We start from the raw sequence: 26,679 nt of genomic DNA on the forward strand, positions 1-26,679 counted from the left end.
TCTCTGAGCAAACGCAACCACAGCACACATGTCTGGTAATGAACCCTCAACGAGAACAACAGATCAGCACCAATCGCTGAGCGGCGTTGCTGTGAGAGACAAACTTCCAGTGCATGTTCAAAAGAGCACCAACGACACTGAAACACGGGCTGCACACAATCCAAAACCGGTCTGAATGACAGAGACCAGTCACACCCCAAATGTTCCAGGAGTGTTGCTTCAAAGTGCTGCACCATGCGTTCACGACACAGCTGCGCTAATGGGAGCGCCTTCATTTGTCCGTGATTGGGCACCACTTTGCTTGCTTCAAATCTTGCTTTGTCAAGTCCAGCTGCTGTTGCAGTATGAAGAGAAGTCTTTGATGTGCCTGAGACTTCAGAAGAACAGGAGACAAGCCAGCAAGCCCTTGGATTCACTTCAGTTCTGGTTTGAAGAGATTCAGGTCCAGTCCTTCTCACTACCTGGCAAGGAGGGCAGCATGTCAGCAGAGCAGGAGTCCAGTAGGGTCAGTCCTTTCAGCAGCACTGCAGTCCATCTTTGTGGCAGAGTACCCACAGGTCCAGAAGTGTACTGAATTTGTAGGGTCAGAAGTCCTGTTCTTATACCCAGTGGTGCCTTTGAAGTGGGAGAGACTTCAAAGAGAGAACTTTAAATTTTGCAGCGTCCCTACCCTGACTCCAGACTCACTATGAGGGGGAGGGTGGGCAGGGCAGGCGGGGTTGGTTTGCAACCGCATAGCACCAGATGGTTAAAGTAAGACAATGCCAACTTTCTAAAAGTGCCATTTTCAGTGGTACAACTTAAAATATAACTTCACCGTAAATTGGGATTTTAAATTGCGATTCTAGAGACACCAAACCTTGTGGGTCCTAACTCTTCCCAATTGGAAATTAGGCTTATAAAATGTAATAAGGTAATCCTAATGTTAACCTATGGAAGAAACCGGCCTGGCAGTAGTGAAAAGCAAATTTGAGTAAAATGTACCCTAAATACACATGCACTGCACCGTGCCCTTGGGCTGTCTAGGGCCTAACATTGGAGTGACATATGTAACAAAAATAAAGGTTTGGGCCTGGCAAGAAGGTTAACTTGCCAGGTCGACATGGCAGTTTAAAACTGCACCTACAGGCTCTGCAGTGGCAGGAATGAGCCAACGAGGTCAGGAAAACAGAAGCTGAAGGCAAAAAAGTTAGGGGAAACAACAAGGATGCCAGTTCTAACATTACTGTATACTAAATTTACACTATCTGTCGGATTATTTAGGGCAGCTTACTCAGAGCTCCCTTGCCTATCTTCAACACTTCAAGGAGAGTGTGTGACAAATGCAGACCCGCCACCGACTTCTTGCATTTAGAACCGTCTTCAACCAGTGAACCTCATGCTGAAAGTGGGCAGCAGCATAGTAAAGATAAAGGTCCGGGAGTCCCAGTCCATGCTTAAGCTACGGACAATTTAGATTGTCCAGTTTTACACTTCTGCGCTTTCTTGGCCGAAACCAGAACACACTTCAAGCTATCAAGTAAGAAAAATGCAGTAGTTTGGATCAGGCACATATATTATTTTGCAGCACGTAATGACCATGGGGAGTAAAACCATTTTAGCTAAATAAATTTGTCCTATTATAAAAAAGGAGCAATGGTGTCCAGACTTCTATGGAACCTTTAAATCCATCCAACAACCAACCTGCATTAAGATCAGTTTAGGCCACCCAGCACTGTCTCACCTTGGTCCCCAAATATCTGAACTGATGTACCTCCAATCCAGATCGAAGTTCAGAGGAAGATCTTTGCTGTTGCGCCTCATTCTCCCCAAAGGAAATAACTTGGTCTTTCTTTTATTCGTATGTAAACCTGAAACCTCAGCTCAAGTTCCACCATCATGTGTGGTGCTGAGGCAACAGGATCGCTAAGATAACCCAATACATTGCCAGCATGCAATGAAATGACATGCGTCACACTGCAAGTTGTATTTCCCATGGAAGAAGCCTAGCTCTCAGCCTACAGTCTTATGGCTCCACCTCTAATGCAGTTAGCATGGGGGGTAGGGGTATCCCTGTCTAGGGTCCTTCTCCAAATCCCATGCATCCGACACCATGCACACTCTACCCTTAGGGGCTATATAAAACCTCTGCACCCACCTAAAGTAGTTAGGGCCAAAACCCAGGTGCTGCATGATAGCCCACAAGTACTGCCACTTGACTATATCAAACGTGCACTCTCAGTCCATTGAGTCTAGTGAACAGTCCTAGTCCGAGGCTTTCAGCTAGCGCATAACATATACTAATCTGCGGATGATAAACATGGTGCTCCTCCCAGGGAAAAAGCCTGTCAGTTGGAGTCCAAAAGGGTAGAAACAATTCAAAGACGAGGATTTGCCAACACTTTGAATAGCATTTCAACATTCACCACAATGTCATCTTAATCCTAGCCCTACCATCCGTTGGGATCAGTACAGTCACAAGCTCATTTTGGGACTACAAAAAAGAAGCAATCTTGTATGTCCCCAAAACTACCCCCAGCCGTTTGTTTGACAGGAGAAAGGGGTGAAATGTAATTCAACCAGGATGCCATCTACTCCTGAGGTTTTGCCTCTTTGAACCCCCTCTAGGGTGTCCCTCAATTTTAGTAACTCAACTGTGACTTCTAAACTCCATCTGTGCTCATCAGTAATATGAAGTAGTATAATCCATTGCAAATAATTGGCTATATCTGCCCTAGAACCCCTCCCCCCCGGTTTAGCAAAGTATTTCTGAAAGTACCCTTTACAGTCTGCATTAAAGTCATCTCTGGCCACTATGTCCGGACCCATATAGCGCTGCATTGTTAATACACATGGGAGCATCCTTTACCTCTATAACCCCTTCGCTGCCAGACCTTTCCCCTCCTGTGCCAAGCTTCTTTTTGGCTATTTGGTGCAGTTCGCGCTTAGGCCTTCATAACTTTTTGTCCACATAAGCTATCCACGCAAAATTTGTGTCCTTTTTTTCCAACATCCTAGGGATTCTAGAGGTACCCAGACTTTGTGGGTCCCCTTGAAGGAGACCAAGAAAATAGCCAAAATAGCAAAAATGTAGTTTTTTTTAGAAAACAAATGGGGGAAAAAAGAGCTGCAGAAGTAGGCTTGTGGTTTTCCCCTGAAAATGGCATCAACAAAGGGTTTGCGGTTCTAAAGTAACCATCTTCCCAGCTTTCAGGAACAGGCAGACTTGAATCAGAAAAACAAATTTTTCAACACAATGTTGGCATTTTACTGGGACATACCCCATTTTACTTTTTTGTGTGCTTTAAGCCTCCTTCCAGTTAGTGACAGAAATGGTTGTGAAACCTATGCTGGATCTCAGGAAGCTAAAAAGTAGACAGAATTCTGAATCTAGCAAGGGGTAATTTGTGTAGATCCTACAAGGGTGCCCTGCAGAAAATAACAGCTGAAATAACAAAATATTGAAATTGAGGTAAAAACACAGCCATTTTTCTCCACGTTTTACTCTGTAACTTTTTCCTGTAATGTCATGTGTTCAAAAGCAATATACCGTTACGTCTGCTAGACTCTTCTGGTTGCGGTGATATACAGGGATTGTAGGTTCATAAAGAACTCTAGGTACCCAGAGCCAATAAAGGAGCTGCACATTGCAACATGTTTTCATTGTATACCGGGCATACAGCACTTCATTTGGTGAAGTATCACAAGTGAGACATAGGTATAAAAAAAAACTTTGTATTTACAAAATGGGCACAAAATTAAGTATTGAGAAGCAGTGGTTATTTGCACATCTCTAAATTCCGGGGTGACCATACCAGCATGTGAATTACAGGGCACTTCTCAAATAGATGTCTTTTTCACAAACTGTCTTACATTTGGAAGGAAAAAATGTAGAGAAAGACAAGGGACAATAACACTTGGTTTGCTATTCTGTGTTCCCCCAAGTCTCCCGATAAAAATGGTACAGCACTTGCGGCGTGGGTAGGCCTAATGCTCGCGACAAACGCAACATGCACACATCACATTTTTACATTAAAATCTGACGTGTTTTTTGCGAAGTGTCTAGCTGTAGATTTTAGCCTCTAGCTCACCCGGCACCTAGGGAAACCTACCAAACCTGTGCATTTTTAAAAACTAGACACCTAGGGGAATCCAAGATGGGGTGACTTGTGGGGCTCTCACCAGGTTCTGTTACCCAGAATCCTTTGCAAACCTCATAATGAGGCCCAAAAAAACACTTTTTCCATAGAAAGTTCTGGAATCTGAGAGGAGCCACGAATTTCCTTCCACCCAGCGTTCCTCGAAGTCTCACGATAAAAATAGTACCTCACTTTTGTTGGTAGGCCTACTGCCCGTGAAAGGAAATGCCCCAAAACACTATGTGAACACATCAAAATGATCAAATACAAAACTACCTGTTTTTGCGGGGGCAGCTGCATTTTTGGTCCTGGGCTCAGCATCCATCTAGGGAAACCTACGAAACGCAGACATTTCTGGAAACGAGACACTCGAGGGTATCCAGGGAGGTGTGACTTGCATGGATCCCCAATGTTTTCTTACCCAGAATATTCAGCAAACCTCACATTTAGCTAAACAAAATCACATTTTCCCCATATTTCTGTGTGGGATCACCACACCGGGACAAATTTCCTACCACCCAACGTTCCCCTCAGCCTCCTGGTAAAAATGATACCTCACTTGTGCAGGTGGGCCAAGTGCATGTGACGGGGAAGAGCCACTGGTGGGCAGAACAACTTTGGCCCCATTTATTTGGGGTGGGGGTATGGCTATAACCCCACCCTCTTATTTTGGAAAAACAAAAAAAATCTTCCATGGTCTCTGGTGGGCTTTCTGCCCCGCTTAGGGGCAGATGGGCCTTCCAAAAATAGGCCAATCGGCCCACAAAGGATGCAGATATGGCCGACAGTAATGTGCCTTCATGGAGAGCAACCCATGCCCAAGGGGCTGCCCCCCCCCCCCAAACAAAACACACACACACACCAATCCCTCGTGCCTAAGTGGTTTTGGCCTAATAGGAATAGGCCGATTTTCCCCCAAGGGGAGCAGAAATGGCCTAAAATAAATCCCCCCCCCCCCCCCCCCCCCCCAGGGGAGCGACCCTTGCCTAAGGGCTCGCTCCACTTGCATGAATTTCACCTTAAAAAAAGCTCCCTGGTGTCTAGTGGTTTCTGCCCCCCTTGGGGGCAGATTGGCCTAATAAAAATAGGCCGATCTGCCACCAAGGGGGGCAGAAAGGGCCTAAATATAATTTGCCCCCTAGGGGAGCAACCCTTGCCTAAGGGGTCACTCCCAAACTCTACAAAACAAAAAAGATCTCTGGCGCCTACAGGTTTCTGCCCCCTGGGGGCAGATCGGCCTAATAACAATAGGCCGATCTGCCTTGGGGGGGCAGAAAAGGCCTTGAAAATAATTGCCCCCACGGGAAGCGACCCTTGCCCAAGGGGTCGCTCCCCTTATGCCAATTTCCTTTTTCAGAATAATACCTGGCGTCTAGTGGAAACTTCAGCAGCCCGATCGCTTCACGATCTGGCTGCTGAAATGCTCTGAGAGACTTCAAAGGGAAAGAAATTCCTTTTCCTTCCCCCTTGAAGCCTCTCAGGCTCCCATCACATGATCAGAAGAGAAATGCAAAGCCTTTCTCTTCCAATCTCGATGGAAGGTGACCTCTGAGGAATCTCAGCCACCACTGGGATGTTGGCCTGCGGTCAGCAGACCACCATGTCTGCGACTGCTTTTTGACAAAGCAATCTTTTTTTTTTATTATTATTTTTTTTTATGCAGCTCGTTTTCCTTAAAGAAAAGTGAGATGTTTTTAAAAAGAAAAAAATGAAACTTTGAAGTTTCATTTTTGAATAATAGGCTCTTAAAAAAATATTTATTTTCCATTCTTAAAGGGGAAGAGGTCCCTTGGGAATCTCTTCCTATTTGCGAATGAATTACCACCTCCTTTAAGGAGTGAGTTAAATATGAATGTTTATCGTCCTTAATTCAGTCGCAAAACATTCATACATCGCATTCAGATTCGGTATTTGGAAGAGAGGCCCTAAGCACACTTCCTCCAAATATCGCATCGCAAATACGAATTGCAATTCGTTATCGCAAATTGTGTTTTGTTAATATCTCAAAGCATTTTTGCAGTCTGAAACGGCCCGATTGGCCATTTGCGACTGCAAAAATGCTTTGCACACATGGCCCTAAGTTTGAATTATCTTTGTGGAGACGAAATTCCTATCTGTTTGGCTTGTTGATTAAGCAGCACAACTTTTTTTTTTGCCAGGGAGAAGGAAATATACAGAAACTAAATGGCATTCAGCATACAGCCAGGATTCAGTTATGCAAGAAATATTTTGAACTTTATCTACAATTACATCATGTAGTACCATTAGTATCAGTGGAGTGGAAATTCATAAGAAATACCTTTGATATTGTGGTGATTTTAATGGACCTTTCAAAAGTGTATTTTAACAGAAGATATATCTCTGCCTGGGCCACATGTATTTGGTATTGCATGGTGAAGCTCTATTCTAATTAAGGTACAGGAATTGCTTTTAGACTATACTTGAGTGCTAAGATAAACATTTAGCAAAGCCATAAGTGGCGCTGAGGTAACCCCCAAGGTTTACAGATAAAGCGTTGTAGAGAGAGCATTGGACACTGCCGAACACTGCTGTTTTGCAGGTTGCTTGTCTTCTTTGCCTCCACATAGTTCAGATGATGCCGCAATAACGTGCCTTGTGGGTCACCATTTCTAGTGTAGGAGCAGGAAACCAAATGGGCTAGGCCAACAGAACGCGTTAGGAAATTAAGTTGGTAAATATCAATCTATATATGTATTTAGGGGTGAGGGAATGGCAGCCACCCACATTGCCCCCACATACACTGGATGAAGTGTATATACTGGATAATGTTCAAATGATGTTACTTGTGGCGTGCAGTCTCCAGTAGGTGACCACAAAAACCAGATGGACATCTTCAAAAGTTGTGCTTTAGTTTGCATAGTAAGCCTTTAATGAATTTATTTGGCACTTGATGCAAGTTGTTTTACAGTTTTAATTTGCTCTGTTAAGAAAACTATGGCCATGGTATGTTACAGTAGCATTTTATAAGCTGGCATAGTACTGAATATGAGTTTATATATTATTCAGTTTTATTCCAGAACGCATTGCACTTTACAGCCCCAGTGAGTTAGTGGCTACAATTGTACATTCTTAATTCGATTTCAGGCATATACTGACAAAATAAGTTGAGATTCTAAAATTATTTTAAAATGTTTGATCCTTATAATTAGCTTTGAATTGGAGTGTTTCCCTCTTAATTGAGGTAGCTTCTAATAGTGGCCTGAGTACTACAGTTTGTTCGAATATTTCTGCATGATTACTTTGTTGTGACAACAGATGTTTTCTTTTTAAAGGTTCAGAACCTTTCCTGAAGTTCTTTATAGGATTTCAACTCTTGATACCATCTTGTTCTGCAACAATCACATTGGATCAGTGGACCCTTTGCAACTTAAAAAGATGCCAAACCTTACCACTTTGGATCTACAGAATAATGACCTTCTCCAGGTTCCTCCAGAACTTGGAAACTGTGAAAACCTCAGGTGAGTGAGGGCCTCCCTTTTGCACAGGGTTTTCTGTTTGTAATGTTTGTAAGGCTCCATTAAATACTACAACCTTCAGTGAGGAACTCAATTGGCTTGCCGTGGGGAAGATAAAGTCATGGTGTACAGTGCTGTATGCAAGCTGCCGCAAACCTTCAAAACATGTTTAATAAGCTCAGTACTTTATTGGAACTGCAAGAAATTAGGTTGTTGGTTGACTAGGGTGTGAGCCCTGGTCAACCATCCGCCACAATCCTTGTTAAGGTGAGGCACAAGCCAACCCTAAATTAACCGGTGCTCAACCCTCTGGTAACTTGGCACAAAGCAGTCAGGCTTAACTTTGAGGCAATTTGTAAAATATTTGTGCAGCACTTCAAGCAGTAAAACAGTGCAAACGCCACACAAAAATAATCCGAAACCACATTAGAAAACTGAATTTTCTATAATAAATAAAACAAGACCAAAACAACAAAAATCTAATTAATAGAACCAAAGATATGAACATGTAAATGTTTAATGAAACTAGTGCCAAAAAGCATCAAGTGTGGATATCTGGCCGCGCTGGACTGAGACCAAGTCAGAAGTTCAGGCCAACTGCAATAGAGTGCTAGGAGGCTACAAGGACCTACCTAAGCCACTGAACAGAGTGCCTTAAATCCGGGTTTGTGGAGCATTGTGAGGATACACGTCATAGATGTCGTGCTCCCAAAGAAGTGTGTCGCATCAGAGATGTGGCACAGCTGCAATGCAAGGGTCTGTGTCGTCAAGGATCCTGTCAATGGGGCTTGTGATGTGAAGTCTGGCGTTGGGGATGCGGCGAGAAGTAAGTGTAATGCATCGGTTCTGGGGAGCTGCGAGGTGGAGTCTGTCATCCTCGAGGCTGCTGTCAACAAGGAATGCTAAGGGCCTGTGCTGAGGCTGCATTGCGCAGCAGCAGTTCCAATGGGTTGCTACGTGATGTGAGCCTTTATGATGGGTACAATCCATGCAGCAGCAGCAAAGCGCCGATTGTGCTCGGATTTGCGCTGCACAGAAGAGATGTTGGTTCCTCCACAGACACTGGCAGATCACCTTAAGCTCACTTCCAATGGTCCAGGGCTGGGGTGGCACCACTTGGCAGGGTAGTCTCACAGGTGGCAGAGTCCAGATGCAGGTGCATGGTTGCTGGAAGCCTGTTGTGTCCCTGAGGCTTCAGAATAGAAGGCCAGCCAACTTGCCTTTTGAGTCGCTGTGGCTTCAGGATTCAAGAGATGCAGGTCCAGTCTTTCTCAGCCATGCAAGCAAGGGAGCAAGTCAGCTCAGCAGGACAGCAGTCCTTCTGAGCAGCAGTCCAACAGAGTGCTGTCCTTTCAGCAGCACTGCAGTCCTTCTTCCTGACAGGATTTCCACAGATCCAGAAGTGTACTGAAGAGTTGGTGTCCGAGGTCTAGTATAGAATAGGATAGAAAGGTCAGGCTCACTATTTGATAGGGACATCTAGCTGCAGATTCCTCACCTTTGAATTATCCCCAGGCATCAGACTGGATCCAGAAGATTTTCAAGAGCAAAACTCCTGTGCGCTAGTAGGCAGCTCCATGTCTGTAGTTGCTGTTGTTCGTGCCGTAAATTATGTTGTGGGTCCTATTTAGGCATCACCCAAACGTGTGTTGATGTCAGTTATTTTGTTTTCGTGCCAGCCAGTGCTGATCCTCAAAGAGTTACCCCTTGGTTGTTTTTTGGCTGGTCTTTTCTTGACTTTTGTCAAGCTTTTTCTCATTTTCTACTGGTGTGTCGAAGTATGTCTTCTAGGTCTCCCTCAGTTTCCATACCGGCAGCTCTGGCCCCAGCAGTGAGGGGCTCCATAGGATCCAGTCCTGGATCCCACTGGCATCGGTCGTACCACCTCGACCTTCCCCGACACCTGCCCCGATGCAGGCGCCATACTCATTGTCATCCCTGATTCCAGTGCGTAGCTGGATGTGTGTCGCCGGACTCTGGCATGATCTTTTCCTCACTCTGATCCCGAGTCCTGTTTCTCTGCACTAGGCTTCAGGGAAGAACGGGGAGGGGTTGCTGGACCCTTTAGAATACCAGCCTTAGGAAAGTGAAATGGACTGGAGTGAGGTCTTGGGTGAAGTCAGCGGACTGGACACATCACCAGATACTGACAAGCTTTCTCCCCCTCCTGTGGCTATGGAGGAGGGAAGTTCTTATGCAGTGGTGGTGCGAAGGGAGGCTGAGGTCCTGGACCTTCAGCTACCATTGGTGGTCGTCAAGACTAATCTCTTCACAGAGGTGCTGCAACTGTGAGCTTCCAACTCAGAACCCCTGCTCCCGTTAAGTGATGCCCTCACTGATGTCCTACTGGGTATCTGGTCCAAACCCAGCTCAGGGGCTCCTGTGAAAAGGACGATTGCCCACCGCTATTGCCTCACACCTGAGGATCCAAGTTTCCTGACACAAAAGCCCACCCGTGAGAGCTTCATGGTCCACCCCTCTACCTCGCAGGGTGCGTGTTTCTTACCGCTCCCCCGGGTAGGGCATCCAAAAAGTTGGATTCCTTTAGAAGACCATGTTTTCTTCTCCTAGCCTTCCATAGCTGTTGAAGATTGGAGAGACTCAGCTAAGTTTACAGTTGGTTGCAGACTTGACACGACTGACTCACTAGGCAAAACGGTTCGAACAACAGTGACCCTGAGGAATAGGCCTGGCTGAGGACATCTAGCTTTTCGAGGGATGTCCAGGCTTCTTTGATAGACATGCCCTTCATTGGCACCTGCCTCTTTCGAGACAAGGCAAACTTGGTGTTCAAGCGCTTCAAGAAATCTCTGGCTATGACCAAGTCCTTGGGCCTCGCGGTGGCCAACACCCCCACTCAGTCTCCCTTTTGCCCCATTTGTGGCTGTGGAAGGGGTCTCCAACCACGCCAGTTCCTGTCCAGCCACTGTGCCGCGAATGCTGCCCAGCCTCTGCATGGCAGAGGGCACAGAACCTACCAATCTGTGGGTCAGGTGGCCAGCGGTGTAGTCAGTCCACCCTCCACCCCCCCTCTTTGCAGCAGCCTGGTCTGCCTCCCCCCTCCCACCAAGGACCAGTTTGTGGCAGGATTCGCCATCACCTATCCTACTCGCAATCCATCACTTCAGACTGGAGGGTTTTGCAGATAGTCCAAAGGGGCTACTCCCTCCCCTTCGAGACTACCCCTTGATCCATGTCACCATCTTTCGATCGGATGAAGGAAGATTATTTGTCCCTTATCCGCAAGGCAGTTGTAGCTCTTTTGGCCAAAGGAGCCATAGAGAGGGTTCCAGTGATGGAAGTAGACTGTGGTCGCTATTCCTGCTAATATCTGGTCCCCAAAAAGGGGAAGGGCCTGCGCCCTGTCCAAGACCTTCAATCCCTCAATCGCGTCCTCAAGAAGGAGAAGTTCAAGATGCACATGTTTGCCCAGGTCTGGTCTGCCCTGGAGGCTACAAGCAGTGGTTAACAAACTACGATTTCTCTGGAGATCCCTCTCCCTTCCCCAACCAGATATTTCACTCCTGGGATGGGGCTGCCATCTGGCAGAGGTAGAGATCAGAGAAATCTGGTATCCTTCAGAAACAGGACTCCACAAAAACATTGGACCTCCATGCGATTGGGCTGACATTGAAATCCTTTCTTTCCTCTCTCAAGGGGAAGATGGTGCAGATGTTAACGGACAACACCACTGCCATGTGGTACTGCTACAAGCAGGGTGGGATGGCGGTGTAGACCCTTTGTCAGCAAGTTCTGAGCCTCTGGATATGGCTGGAACAGCAGGGCATATCCCTCATGGTTCAGCATCTGGTGGGCTCTCTGAACACCAGGGCGGACTACTCAACTGAAAATGCCTAGCAGATCATGAACAGCATGTCCATCCGGAGGTGGCACAAGGTCTCCTTCAGCAGTGGTAGAACCTTGGTTAGATCTGTTCGCCTCTGCCGATAACTTGCAATGTCAGCAGTTTTGTGCTTTGAAGTTTCCAAAGTAGCACTTGCTCATGGGTGCTTTTCATCTTGAGTGGAGTTCAGGCCTCCTGTATGTCTTAATGCCCATACTACTCTTGCCCAGAGTTTTCCAGAAGATCAGGAACCACTGGGCCCAGGTCATCCTTGTGGCTCTGGACTGGGCACTGAGAGTCTTGTATACCTAGCTGCTGAGCATGTCCATTGGTCCTCTGACCAGACTGCCCCTTCGGAGGTATCTTCTGTTGGAGCAGCAGGTGAGGGTTCGTCACCTGAACCTGTCTACTCACCGCCTTCTTGCGTGGAAATTGAAAGGCAGTAGTTGTCAGCTTTTTACCTTCCTCCTGAAGTCTGTAACGCAATCTTGGCAGCCAGGCATCCCTCCACCAAAAAGGTATACCCCTGTTTTTGGAAGAAATTTGTGGCATGGTGCACAAACACGTCTGTTGACTTGCTTTCTGCCCCTCTCTCTGAGGTCCTATTGTTCATTCTTTTCTTTGCCCAGCAGGACTCTGCTTTGGGCACTCTTAAGGAATATCTGTCTGCTGTTCTTGACTTTTTGTAGTTGCCTAATCAACCTTCTTTAACTCTCCTATTGTACAGAGGTTCCTCAAACGTCTTGCGCTTCTGTTTCCTCCATCCTCCTTCATTATGGCCCAATGGGATCTGAATTTTGATTCTGCCTTTTTTTTATTATGTGCACTTCCTTCAAGCCTCTCCACAATTGTCCTCAAGCTTCTCACATTGAAAAAGGCCATCCCTTTGGCAGTTACATTTGCCTGCAGAGTGAGTGAGTTGCAGGTCTTTTCATCTAAGCCACCCTACCACCACCCTACCTTTCCATTTATCCTGAGACAGTGGTGCTTCGTACTAGGGCCTCTCTTCTGCCAAAAGTGGTCACACCTTCTGATATGGGCCAGTCTATCACCTTGCCTATTTTTTGAGAATCTCAACTTCCTTCTAAGGAAGCGGAGAGAAACTTCACCGCCTAGACTCAAAAAGAGCGTTGACCTTCTAACTTGATCATGCAAAAGAGTTCCGGGTGAATGAGCAACTCTTTGTGGGGTATGTGGGTGCAAAGATAGGTCTGACAGTGCAGCAGAGGACCAGCTCCAGATGGGTCATACTCTGCATTAAGATCTGCTACACACTGACCAAAAAGCAACCCCAAAGTGTTTGTGTGCTCATTCTACCTGAGCTACAGCTGCAAACCACTAGGTTAGCACGTGGAGTTCCGGTCCTCGACACTGGTCAGGCACCAACGTGGGTACCTCCGCACACGTTTACCAAACACTACTGCCTGGACAGTCAGGTCTGTAGGGACAGGATCTTTGCCCGTTCGGTCCTGCATAACACCTCAAAGGTGAGGAATCTACAGCTAGAGGACTCTATCAGATGGACAGGTTACTTACTTTCAGTAATGCCTTAGCTGGTAAAGACTACATCTAGCCGCATATCCCTTACCGACCCACCCATCCTCCCAACTCTCTGAACTGATTTCTAGGGGCAAGGGCTTCCCTTTCAGGTCCATATTTTTGAGACACCAGTGGTCAATGTTCTTCACGGATCCATGCTTCTGGCGTGAAAAGGTGTAAAAAGAAATTTCAGTACGCCTGGGTAGCGCCTATATAGGATAATATCCCACATGGACAACATCGATTGACACGGAGCCGAGTGACTCCACCTACCAGCGCACTAGCTTACTGCTCAGAAAATCTTCCCAATCCAGTCTGACATCTTGAGAGAATTTGAAGGTGAGCAATCTGCACCTAGATATAGTCGCTACCATATAATGCTTTACCAAAGGTAAGTAACTCATCCGACAGGGCAAAAGGTTTGAGAGATACACCTTTGCAATGAGGAGAGCAAAGCCTGAGGGAAGCAGAGTGGGCAGCACAGCATATGAGAACTGCAAGGAAAATGGGGAGGTTGTTCCAGGTAGTGCAATCAACCTTCACATCTCATCTCCCCACTGGGCCTACACAGTAGCAAGTAGTAATCGGCCAGGGGTAACATAGAGCCAAGGCCTGACGCTAGGAAGTGGCATGAAGCAAAACCTTGAGGTACTGGAGAGGCAGGTGGGGAAAGACCTTGGATTAAACTTCAAAAGAGAATCTCATTGAAGGATGCCACCACAGTAGCAGTACAGACAAGATGGCATAGCACATGGCTGTTGGGCATAGACAGCCCAGTAAGCCACTGGTGGGGTTTAAGGACAAAAAGACCTTACCACAAATTCAGTGCTGCATGAGGGAGGGAAATTAAAAAACAGTTAACACATTTTGGAAGTATGAATCCAGAAAGTTCAGGAGTGGGTGCAAGGAGGGCCTCTCCTGCTTGGAAAGATGGACAAGTCACATTCAGCACAAGGCAAATACTTTTCACAGTTCTAAGAAATGAAATAGTCTCTTTCAAAATGCACATGCGTGAAGTACGTAAAGATATATGCAAATATGTTTTAAAACTAAAAGTACATTTTAAATAGGGCAGGGGAAAGGATTTTTGGACCAAGAGCATTAAAGGGCGCACCACTCGTGTTCTTCCTCATTAAAAGCAGGAAGCTCTTGAATATCACTCAAGGAGAAACAAAATAAAAATAAGGGAGCTCCCCAAAGGTATAGAAGGCAATGTCTCAATTTTTAAAAAGCAGGAAATCATCCAATTAAATTGTTACACAGCTCCTGGGAGTCTGGAGAATATGTCCCCTCTTGACATCCTGGTAAGGATACATTTTGTTCCAGAATAAAGAGGATCCTGTGAAAGAGATCTCAAACAATAGTATTCCGGTGTACAGGGAGTGCAGAATTATTAGGCAAATGAGTATTTTGACCACATCATCCTCTTTATGCATGTTGTCTTACTCCAAACTGTATAGGCTCGAAAGCCTACTACCAATTAAGCATATTAGGTGATGGGCATCTCTGTAATGAGAAGGGGTGTGGTCTAATGACATCAACACCCTATATCAGGTGTGCATAATTATTAGGCAACTTCCTTTCCTTTGGCAAAATGGGTCAAAAGAAGGACTTGACAGGCTCAGAAGGGTCAAAAATAGTGAGATATCTTGCAGAGGGATGCAGCACTCTTAAAATTGCAAAGCTTCTGAAGCGTGATCATCGAACAATCAAGCGTTTCATTCAAAATAGTCAACAGGGTCGCAAGAAGCGTGTGGAAAAACCAAGGCGCAAAATAACGGCCCATGAACTGAGAAAAGTCAAGCGTGCAGCTGCCACGATGCCACTTGCCACCAGTTTGGCCATATTTCAGAGCTGCAACATCACTGGAGTGCCCAAAAGCACAAGGTGTGCAATACTCAGAGACATGGCCAAGGTAAGAAAGGCTGAAAGACGACCACCACTGAACAAGACACACAAGCTGAAACGTCAAGACTGGGCCAAGAAATATCTCAAGACTGATTTTTCTAAGGTTTTATGGACTGATGAAATGAGAGTGAGTCTTGATGGGCCAGATGGATGGGCCCGTGGCTGGATTGGTAAAGGGCAGAGAGCTCCAGTCCGACTCAGACGCCAGCAAGGTGGAGGTGGAGTACTGGTTTGGGCTGGTATCATCAAAGATGAGCTTGTGGGGCCTTTTCGGGTTGAGGATGGAGTCAAGCTCAACTCCCAGTCCTACTGCCAGTTCCTGGAAGACACCTTCTTCAAGCAGTGGTACAGGAAGAAGTCTGCATCCTTCAAGAAAAACATGATTTTCATGCAGGACAATGCTCCATCACACGCGTCCAAGTACTCCACAGCGTGGCTGGCAAGAAAGGGTATAAAAGAAGGAAATCTAATGACATGGCCTCCTTGTTCACCTGATCTGAACCCCATTGAGAACCTGTGGTCCATCATCAAATGTGAGATTTACAAGGAGGGAAAACAGTACACCTCTCTGAACAGTGTCTGGGAGGCTGTGGTTGCTGCTGCACGCAATGTTGATGGTGAACAGATCAAAACACTGACAGAATCCATGGATGGCAGGCTTTTGAGTGTCCTTGCAAAGAAAGGTGGCTATATTGGTCACTGATTTGTTTTTGTTTTGTTTTTGAATGTCAGAAATGTATATTTGTGAATGTTGAGATGTTATATTGGTTTCACTGGTAATGATAAATAATTGAAATGGGTATATATTTTTTTTTGTTAAGTTGCCTAATAATTATGCACAGTGATAGTCACCTGCACACACAGATATCCCCCTAACATAGCTAAAACTAAAAACAAACTAAAAACTACTTCCAAAAATATTCAGTTTTGATATTAATGAGTTTTTTGGGTTCATTGAGAACATGGTTGTTGTTCAATAATAAAATTAATCCTCAAAAATACAACTTGCCTAATAATTCTGCACTCCCTGTATATTTGCAAGGACTTAAGAGGATAACACTTGAGAAGTGGAAGGAGGGAAAGCCCGTGACAGGGTTATTGATGGGGGAAGAAGTACTGTTCAGAAGGAGACATCCCTTTTATGGACTTTTCATTGGAATAGGCAAATAATGCTACTAATGGGCCTGCAGCACTGATTGTGCCACCCACATAAGTAGCCCCTTAACCATATCTCAGGCCTGCCATTGCAAGGCCTGTGTGTGCAGGTTCCTGCCACTTCGACCTGGCATTTAAAAATACTCGCCAAGCCTTAAACTCCTTTTTTTTTTTTTTTTTTTTTTAACATACTAATCACCCCTAAGGTAGACCCTAAGTAACCTATAGGGCAGGGTGCTATGTAGGTAAAAGGCAGGACATGCACATGTGTGCTTTATGTGTCTTGGTAATGGAAAGCTCCTGAATTAGTTTTCCAACACTGTGAGGCCTGCTCCTTTCATAGGCTAGATTTAGGACTACCCTCATATGCTGTTTGGGTGGTAGATTCTGATCAGAAAGGGGTAAACAGGTCATATTTAGTATGGCCAGAATGGTAATAGAAAATCCTGCTTATTGGAAAGGTTGAATTTTATATTACTGTTTTAGAAATGCCACTTTTAGAAAGTGATTTGCAAATGGCTGGGTCCAAACTGGAATGCCATGGCAAGCAAAAAACTGATGGATTAAACCCAGATCTGTGACTGGGGGTGAATGTTTGATTTGCTCTGCATTCCGTCCATCCTCTGTTATTTTTGCTTTTGTTGCCCCAAGTGGGAAGGGTATTCCCAGACGTAGGTCCCATGCTTGCTATGCCACCAGATTTAAGCTAGCCTGGCTGATGAAGGGTGATACCCTGAAACCGGTTATAAGATGCTTTTTTCTGGTTCAGAGAGGGCCTGGCAGTTCAGGTTGGACTGTTCCCATGGGGAACAGGGTCAAGACTGATTTGCATATGGCAGGGTCCAAACTGGAATAGCATGGCAAGCAAAAAAACTGATGGATTAAGTGGGTTGGATGTTTGGATCCGGGGTGAATGTTTGATTTGCTCTGCATTCTGTTCATCATCTGTTGTTTTTACTTTTAGAAAGTGAACATTTCTCTGCACTTAAAATTCATCTGTGCCATACAGCCTGTCTCCAATCCACGTCTGAGCTGGGCTGGTTGACAGCTCCCTTGTGCATTTCCCCCAGACAACCACAAACACAGGCCACTCAGTCACATCTGCATACTGAATGGGTCTTCCTGGGCTGGATGGGTAGAGGGGCCTGACACTTATATTTCAAAGGCTAGTGACCTTCCCTCACACAATGGACTTCCTAACCCCCTACTGGGACTCTGGCAGACAAACCTGTACTGGAAGGGGACCTTGTGCACTTCAAAACTACTCTTTGAAGCCTCCCCCACTTCAGAGGTATTTTGGGTATATAAACTGGGTCTCTGACCCCACCAACTCAGACACTTCTGGACCTGCAACCTGTCAAGAGGAACTGCCTGGCTGCCCACAGGACTCATCTGCACTGCTTTGCTGTGAAGGACTGCTGCCCTGCTGCCCTCTGACTTGCTGAGAAGGGCTTGCCAAGGGCTTGGATTGAGCTTGCCTCCCGTTTTCTGACGTCTCAGACATCATCACTTAAGGAAACTCCTTGTGCGCCAAAACTCGATTCACAGCTTGCTGGAAATGGTGCACAGCTTGCCTTGCGATGAGAAAATTGTCGCACAGCTGAACCGAAACGACGCAGCCCAACTTTCCTAGTGAACATTTGACACAGCGCCTACCTTGCGACCGGGAATTCAACACCCAGCCCTACCAGATCGATGCCCAGCCGAACCAGAATAACGCAGTCCGATTTCCCGAGCGAAGAATCGACGCAGCTCCTGCGTGCAACAAGGAATTTAAGATTTAAGACTCTTTTTAAAAAGTGATATCTCAACTTGTGCTTATTGAATCTTTATCGTTTTGACCTCAATTTAACCAGATAAATATCTTCTATTTTTCTAAACCTGTGTGGTGTATTTTTGTGGTGTTTTCGCTGTATTACTGTATGACTTATTGGACAAATACTTTACACATTTTCTTCTAAGTTAAGCTTGACTGCTCAGTGCCAAGCTACCAGAGGGTGGGCACAGGGTAATTTGAATTGTGTGCAACATACTCTGACTAGGATTGTGGTCCCTAATTGGACAAAGATGAATACCTCTGCCAACTAGAGAGCCCATTTCTAACAGAGGAGATGCTAGATAATGCATCAGTGAGGCACAGCTAAAAGGCATGTCAGGGAAATGTCTTTAAAGGGGACTACTTAAGACAATTTCTGGTCAGTCATACACCTTCTATAGGAGGATTTATAGCAGTGATGTAATAAAGATTGAATTTGTTTGAAAGGAGTTTCTCACAAAGTTATAGTAGTTCTACTAATCAGGTTGTTATACAAAAAGTGAGCTGTTGGGTGATGGTCATGCATAGTGGGTTGAGCATGTGGGAAGTATGATATATATCACCAAAACAACTCACTTAAAAAAAACCTTTAAGGGTAACTTGGTAACTTAGTTTCTTTTGCTACTACCACAGTAACATATGTTCAAAAATCTGTGAGAAATGTATTGAAAAAATGTAAAGTGAAGTTATAGTTACGAAATAAAACTTAAACACCAGTGAAAGTGGCCAGTTATGGTTTGTTGAGCAAAAATCACTTCTAGTGTACTGTTCATGATCTTGAACATTATGTCATAGGTGACCTCACAAATCAGTTAATTTATGACATTGCTATTGACATCACAACACCTCAACAAACTGTATAGTTTGGAAAACTGCTGAAATCTTTCAAGCCTGCAGGCTTTTAAAACATTTGAAAAGTTGTGAATTTGAGGACTTTACACATGCACTTAGAATACTCATAATACATCTGTTCTATCATAACATAAACATAAATTTAAACATAAAATAATTATTCATGTAGAAAGAATATGTAATAGGTTTCCATTTTCTCCACAGGTCACTTAATCTGGAAGGAAATCCTTTTCGTAATCCCCGGGCAGCTGTTCTGGCAAAAGGAACCGCAGCTGTGCTAGAATATCTAAGAAGTCGCATTCCAACGTAAACACAGATATATTTTAATTTGTCTAATTTCCAATTTATGGAGTAGCACTTATGGAACAAAGTAAAAAGGAATTCTTCATGCATTTAGTTTTCCATGAAAACAGACTGTGGATACCACATAAAAATGCAGCATTCCTTTTACATGTCATCAGTTTACACTGGCCTTTAATGCAAACTTTTCTTTTCACAATTGCCAATTTCCAATGTATGTCCCACAAATTGCCGATGTATGGCTTAGATGTCTGCATTGAATTCATTTGACATTAAAATATTTTGATATCTCACATTAATCATTGATTGTTTGTTTTTTGGGTGTGTTTCTTCCCTTAATGGGAAGAACAGGATGTTGTGGGGAAACTTAAGATGAAAAAGACATGACTCCTCTTGGCAAGATAAACCACATCTTTTTACTATCGTGGCAGGGAGAGTAGCTATCTCCATGTAGGTAAACAGCTGGTCTCAATTTGCTGCTTCACAGGCAGTCACTTATATAGCAAGTACGAACAATACAAAAAGGTTAATGAGTAAGTTTAGCAATTACATGCTTGCTGCAAAATCGCATCACTGGTGTTCATTAATCTTTAACCTATCTCTTACACATTCTTTATTGCAGTTCTAACAATGCTTAACAAACTAACCATTCAGTACTCTTGAATGCTTGTGTGCGTGTTATATCACTCTGCTCCCAAGATCGCTTATCAGTTTTTGCATACCCTGGGCTAATTCAGTCTCGTGTTCTCATTCTTCAATCACTCTTTTAATTTAATGAGACGGAAGAACACTTGCCTGTGTGCTTAAAACTATAATTTCCTTTAGGCTCACAAACTTAGGTTTTCCTTTAACTATGACCTTGCTGGTCATGGGTTCTGTTGTCAAGTGAACGCTTCACCTCTCTGGCGTCAACATATAGTTTAGGCCTACACTCCTCTTTTACCAGATAAGATTTTATATCATTTTCTACTGATGAAGTGTAATTTCTTTGTATTTTATTTCCTCTCCAACTAGTTGATACTGAAGCTAAACCTTGGTCTGCAGTTGGCACCAGGTGACATATACCTCCTCGAACATCTACTTCTCGTGTTGGTTTCCTAACTGGAAACATCTAATCCTTCTACAACAGTCTAAAATTAAATGAACACCAAAGCATATAAACAGCAAAACCACAAGAGCTGGCAACAAGGCTCACAACAGTCCCGACATCCAGGATGGAAGAAAACCATCCACTAAGCCAATTATCTGGGGCACCTCCTTCATCTACCATTTTCTTTTGCAGATTATGCAAAGTTTGCATGGCTTTTAACAAAGTTCCATTGTCAGCATTATTTGTTGGGACATAAGTACAGCAAGCAGTCTCAATTTTTTCATATACCCCTCCTTTCATGACTGTCATAAGATCAAGTACATAATGGTGCTGCCTTATCATTCTCATAGCGCACAACTCTTCTTTTATGGCATAGAAACAGTTTTTTTAGTGTTTATAGACTTCATAGTTTCCCATCGAGTTAACTGTAGCCATCAAATAGTTGCCTTTACCTGAATACACGGCAGAATGCTTCCAAAGAACAACTGTGCATCATTAAAGAACCAACTCTTTCTGGGAACATCATTCCAAGTGGTAGTGCCACAACACTCTGGAGTTCTTCTCCTTCGATGATGATGTAACAAAGTCGTTGGACGGCTCGTGGGGTGTTAATGAAGCATTGACAAATTGACTCCAGGGATTACCAAAATAGGGGTGTGTAAGGTGACTACATTCCGTAGGCCATTCCAGTTCAATGGTAAATGAGTGTACAGTAGTTCTCTTCACTGCCAATAATAGTACATGAGACTAGAGGTTCCCCCCTCCCACCGCCCCCACCGACTGCAGGTCGGCGTTATCTATTATGGCGCTGCAGTTGATATTTCTGCCTACAATAATGGGGCTATTTCCTCTGAAACTTAAAGTAACAAACACTAATTTCATAACTGTGTGAGGACTTACTGTATTATCTATCCAGTGTAACGCACAACATTGTCGTCCCAAATATTTGCACACCGTTTTACTGCATTCTGACTAGTATCAGTTCCCTTCCATAATGACATAACTCTACGGGAAAATTCAGTATCACTGTGCCATTGATCATGGGCATAAACTGAACCAGTAATTCTAAATCTTGGCGTACGCACACATTCTGGGGTTAAGTATTTACTAAATAACTCCTACACTCAGTGGGTGGGCGTATCACTCCTAAAAACTCTGAACCCAGGACCATTTGTATCCATTATGCAGATTTGGGGTCACCTGCTTTCTTCATTCATGCTATTTCATTCTTAATGCCCAGTCTATCTGTAAGATGTATAAAATGTCTGCTGAAGAGTCATTTTGTGGCATTTACTAGAAATTGTACTACGTTTACATGTGTTGACTGCACTCAGGCCTTAATCCTACACAAATAGAGATGTAAAAGACATAGAACTGTACTTGGGGATATATCCTTAGTTTAACGCAACTTATCTGATCCTGTGGCATGGGGAATTAAAGAGCAAGCAAACTATTATTCATTAGTATTTTCTGAACCTATATCCGGCATGCTAGTACCACATGTTATCTAATAATCTGGTGTGAAAACTGTGGGACACATTATCGTATGTCGAAAGTTATCTTTGCCAGTGTATGCTGTAACTAATAGAACTAGAATATATATTACTATTAAAGAGTAATAATAGAAGTGATAGTAATAAGAGACAAAAAAGGAAAAAGAAAACAATAATACATAACTTGTTTTCCTGGGTCAAGAGATTCTCTAAAAGCAAAGAATTGTCCAAAGGCAGAGATGGAGGGGGGTATCTTTACGGTCACAATCTTCTTCCCCACTCTTGTTCCATTTAAACTTTTAGAGTTTTTTGCCGTGATGCAGGGTTCAATTGAAGGTTGGGTAAAGCAATCCAAAGCTTCCTGCATCTACCTTGGTGGCAGTGGGAGAACCCATTGTTATGGTGAAAGGTCCATCAAGCCATCACTCTCTCCATTTATGAACAACATTCCTAATAAAAACTGTATCACCTTTGTGCACAGCTAGGAGGTCGACCTCAGCACTGACACGCTTCTCCTTTTCCTTGGTTACCTGTTTGGAAATTAACTTTAATGCTTTGGTTAATTCAAAGAGATAAATATGCATTTCATCATTCAAGATTCCAGCTGTACTTTCTTCATGTACATTACTTCTGGTGGTAGGTATTTGAGTACTCACAAGCCTCCCTGTCACTATCTGATGGGATGTCAAGTGATGATCAGAGCTAGGTGTGTTCCTAAGGGAGAAAAGTACTAATGGTAAGCAATACAACTACGACGCATATCTTGCTGATCTTATTCTTCAGCCGACAGATCAACAATGCCATGGCTCTAAGGATGGTAAACAGAAGATCATTTATGTTTTATCCCTAGCATTGTTGTAAGATGTATGACGATAACATTAACAAGGTGTGTGCTGTTATCAGATCTTATCCCTTCTGGAATTCTCCAGCAGGGAATCACCTCATGAATCAGAAAAGTAGCAGCTGACTTACCATCACATTCCCAGTCCTGCTTCAATCCATTGAGAAAAAGGACAAACTAAAACTATGAGATATCAATAGTTGTGGCACCTTTCTAACATGTCCACAAAGTCAAGATGGAGAACTTTAAAAGGACCTTCTATTCTTGGAATGGTACAATTTATCGCCTTCAATGTGGAATTTGGAGAGAATGGTTGACAAACAGTATAATTATTAAGGTACATGTTAAGCATATCATATAAGTTCGGAATGAACCACTCCTGTTGTATTTGAGTAGACGAATGATCTCTCAACATGTGGTTTGGTAAATGAAATAGATCAATAGCTAGCTTAAGTAAAGCCTAAGCCATCACTGGTTTAGCTGTAGGTATTTGCCTATAAACTAAGCCATCCTCTGACTGGCAGCATCCTCTAGTCTCCCATTACCATTTTTCATATGGTGGAGCAACCTCTTGGAATTCTCAAAGATGTAATCTTGCTGTTTCAGCATAATGAGGCATGACATTACCAGTGGTAGTGTCCGATTCAGGCTCAGACGACAAAGCAGTCTGGGCCATCAAAACAGAGACATGTTGTGGACCTGATGGTACAGGTGGGGGTGTGCACCTAGCTGATACTGCATGTCCTTGTGTCTCAAAATCCTGTCCATTTGTATGTGCTACACACTTCACAAGTGCCACTACCTGTGGTAACGCAAGTGCCTCTAAGCCAGTTATCTAGGGCACCTCCTTCATCTACAATTTTCTTCTGCAGATTATGCAAAGTTTTCATGGCCTCTAACAAAGTTCCATTGTTTGTTGGGACATAAATACAGCAAGCAGTCTCAATTTCTTTTCCTGTGCAAAAAAAGGACTTCCATCTGATTTAAGGAAACCTTTCCTGCTCCTTCTCATAATGTCAGAATGTACATAAGCCGAATCTGAATACTTATCCTGCCCCTTGCTTAAGAGCCACTATCAAGGTTACCAACTCTGCTGCCTGTGCAGAATAATATACTGGCAGTATTAACTGTTCTAGCGTGCGGAGTATGTCTGAAGAATCATGCTGTTATGCTCTGACTACTGCTGTATCTGTTTGTCTCACTCATGTATCCTGGTCTCTAGTAGATGAACCATCAACAAAATACACAATACTGTCAGAGTCACTAGATCCTCTGGGTCTGTGCACGTTCCCAACACACCCACCACAGGACAGCTCCAATACTCTGACTAGAATGTCAGAGTCTAAGAGAGGCCAAGTGGGGAAAAGGGGAATAGGTAGGGAACAGCTGGGAAGGAGGCCTGTGGGAAGCAAAAGGTTAAAACACATAATATTAAGATTATATCATATTAATCATTACTAGACTATGATTCTAAGCATTGTCATACTGGAAACATGGATAACTTAAGCATGGACTAAAATAACTAGGCCTCACGATGTCTGGATACCTGTGAAGGAGTCAAGAAAGATTAATACAACTTTCCAATGAATCTTTCAATGAAATGTTACACATGGATTAGAAACATCAGAACCTTCTAGAATTACGCTTTCAAATTCAAGCATAGTATTTAGCATGAGGACCAGTAAATAATCTGAATGATTTCTATAACACCATATGAATTGTACTTAAGGGACTTATTATGCACATATAATATAACATCTGGAATCTAACACTTTAGTTTTCTTAAAATGCAGGAACATGAATTGCGCACATTGTGGATTTCCACAAGGGTTTATTAATGCCATGAAATGATTGTGCACAATGAATAACATGAGTTATACATAAGAAATTAATTGTGCGTCTTGCCGATTCGAAGGCCACCAAGCAAATGCCATGAAGTGGTAGCGTACAATGAACATCATGATTTAAGCACAAGAAATTAATTGCGCGTCTTTCCGATTCGAATACCACCATGTGAATGCCATGAAATGGTAGCGTACAATGAATAACATGAATTGAGCACAAGAAATGAATTGCGCGTCGTGCTGATTCGGATGCCACCATGTGAATGCCATGAAACTGTAGCATACAATGAATATCAAGATTTGTACATGAGTAAAGAATCTCGCGTCTTGCCGATTCGAGTGTCAGCATGTAAATGCCATAAAACATCAAGCGCACATTCACACGCACAAGAGCAAAATTGTTTTATCATGCAAATTAGGCCCAAGAACTTGAAAACCTTCGAGAATGGGATCGGGGGCCCAGCCCGACCTCCATCTTACCGCCCTGATCAAGAATCACCGACAAAGTGAAAGGGCAAGGCCTGGAAGACCAAAGTAGGCCTCTGGAACAAGAGCTCAGGAAGTTGCTGCTGCTCTGCACCGGGACCTCTGAATAGTGAGCACGTGAAGCTGGGCTGGCTCCCTTATATAGAGTCTTGGCCCAGCGCACAAACCACACCCAGGCATGCTGCAGGGAAAGCTTCTAGAAGGCCCTGGAAAGGGACCATACCCTGACACACTCTGAAAGCCTGCAGCAGTACATTGCAAATGAACAGTATTTATAAGCACCTTGAACATAAGTCTTCAGGATTAAACTCTGCAATGCAAAAGGTTAAATAACAACATATCAGCACAATGCATAAATTACGTTATCTTGAAAGTGCTGGGTTTTTGCATTCTAGTCGCCCGTAGAGCGCGCACTGCCCTGATGTTGACAATACTACCTGGAAATGGATCCTCTGTTGCTTGATTAGCTTGATTAGGGATATATGTTGTATAGTTATGCGCATCGTCCTCAGAGTCTAATATAGGATGAGCAAAGAATGTTGCAGGGTTCACTGTACGACACTTCACAACCTTCAAAGATGGTGGTGACAGTATCATCTCGTATCTTGGCACTCTTTATTTAGGTAGAGTAGTCCTAGCCTTCCAAATGATGGCAAATACTGCATAGAGAATCAAAGGTGCCCACATAACAATTGGGGTGCTCTTCCCCCATTGCAAAAGCTGCAGTGGCGAGAGTTTGCTCGCAAGGATAATGTCCTCTCATCACTGAATCCAAATGTCCACTAAAATATGCAATGGGTTCATGTCCTAGAGGATATTTTTGCGTAAGGAGAGCTGTCCTCACTTAACTATTACAATGACAAAAGAGATAAAATTCCTTGGTGTAATCAGGATACCAGAAAAACTGGGGTACTTGTTATCTCAGCCTTAAATTTCTGAAAAGTCTCCCTCATTTCAGGTGTCCATGTTATCTTATCGTGTCTGTCTTTTGCCTGTTTAATAGAAGCCAGCAAAGGTGCCACTGAAGTGCTATAATAAGAAACCCCTTGTCTCGTATAGTTACAGAGACCAAGAAACTTCTGCATTCCCTGTACAGTTTTTGGCCCAGTCATTTCATGTATAGATGCTGCCCTTACCTGAAGCTGAAAGTGACTGTCCTAAGTAATGGACCTCTTCCTGACGATATTTAACTTTGTCTTTACCTTTTATTCTCTCAGTGTGAGAGTCACCAAAAGAGATATGGTATCTTTTCTACACTGTTATTTTGTAGGACTACAAACTAATATGTCATCAACATACTGCAACAAGGGACTGTCACACTGGAATTTTTACAGATCATTTTTCACCACTCTGTTAAAAAAAATGCTAGGGGCCTCACAGTACCCTAGAGGTAAATGAGAATACAAATACTGAGTTCTACTATAGGATAATGCTGTCAAATAATGGCTGTCTGGCTGAAGAGGGATGCTAAAAAAAAAAAAGCATTCTTGGGATCTATAACAGAAGAATATTTAGCATCCTGAAAATGTTTGTCAAAATGATGGAGGGGTCAGGAACAATTGGGAATTCTGGTATTACTATATCATTCAAGAGGCGCAGGACTTGAAACATATGGCAGGTATTACCCTTAGATTTCTTAACCAGATACATAGGAGTATTACAAGGAGACACTCCAGGGTGAATTACTCCTTGCTCTGGCAACACCTGCATAGTAGGGTGAGGCCCTCCTCTGCTTCTTTAGAAAGGATACTACCTCACCCTCTGTAATATAGCACCTTCTTTCAGTGTAACTCTAAATGGAGTTGCAGTATGACTAAGACCTACATCCTGTGGACCCTTAGTTTACAAATTGTCTGACACTTGGGAAGGATCAACATCCCTGACAGAATCAAAAGCTCTTCCTGATGCAGGCATCCT

General features: G+C 43.7%; 1 protein-coding gene across 1 annotated transcript in view; it reads left to right on the forward strand.

Annotated features, from left to right (window-relative positions):
* Window positions 1–19,307, forward strand: part of LRRC40 (leucine rich repeat containing 40) — a 333,058-nt gene extending 313,751 nt beyond the window's left edge. The window contains exons 14-15 of the mRNA XM_069232449.1: window positions 7,412–7,597; window positions 18,913–19,307. Of these exons, the coding sequence (XP_069088550.1) occupies window positions 7,412–7,597; window positions 18,913–19,018 (292 nt within the window). The 3' untranslated portion in view covers window positions 19,019–19,307. The remainder of the gene's footprint in view (window positions 1–7,411; window positions 7,598–18,912) is intronic.
* Window positions 19,308–26,679: the final 7,372 nt, after the last annotated feature.

The sequence above is a fragment of the Pleurodeles waltl genome, chromosome 4_2 (assembly GCF_031143425.1).
Source record: "Pleurodeles waltl isolate 20211129_DDA chromosome 4_2, aPleWal1.hap1.20221129, whole genome shotgun sequence".
NCBI lineage: Eukaryota > Metazoa > Chordata > Amphibia > Caudata > Salamandridae > Pleurodeles > Pleurodeles waltl.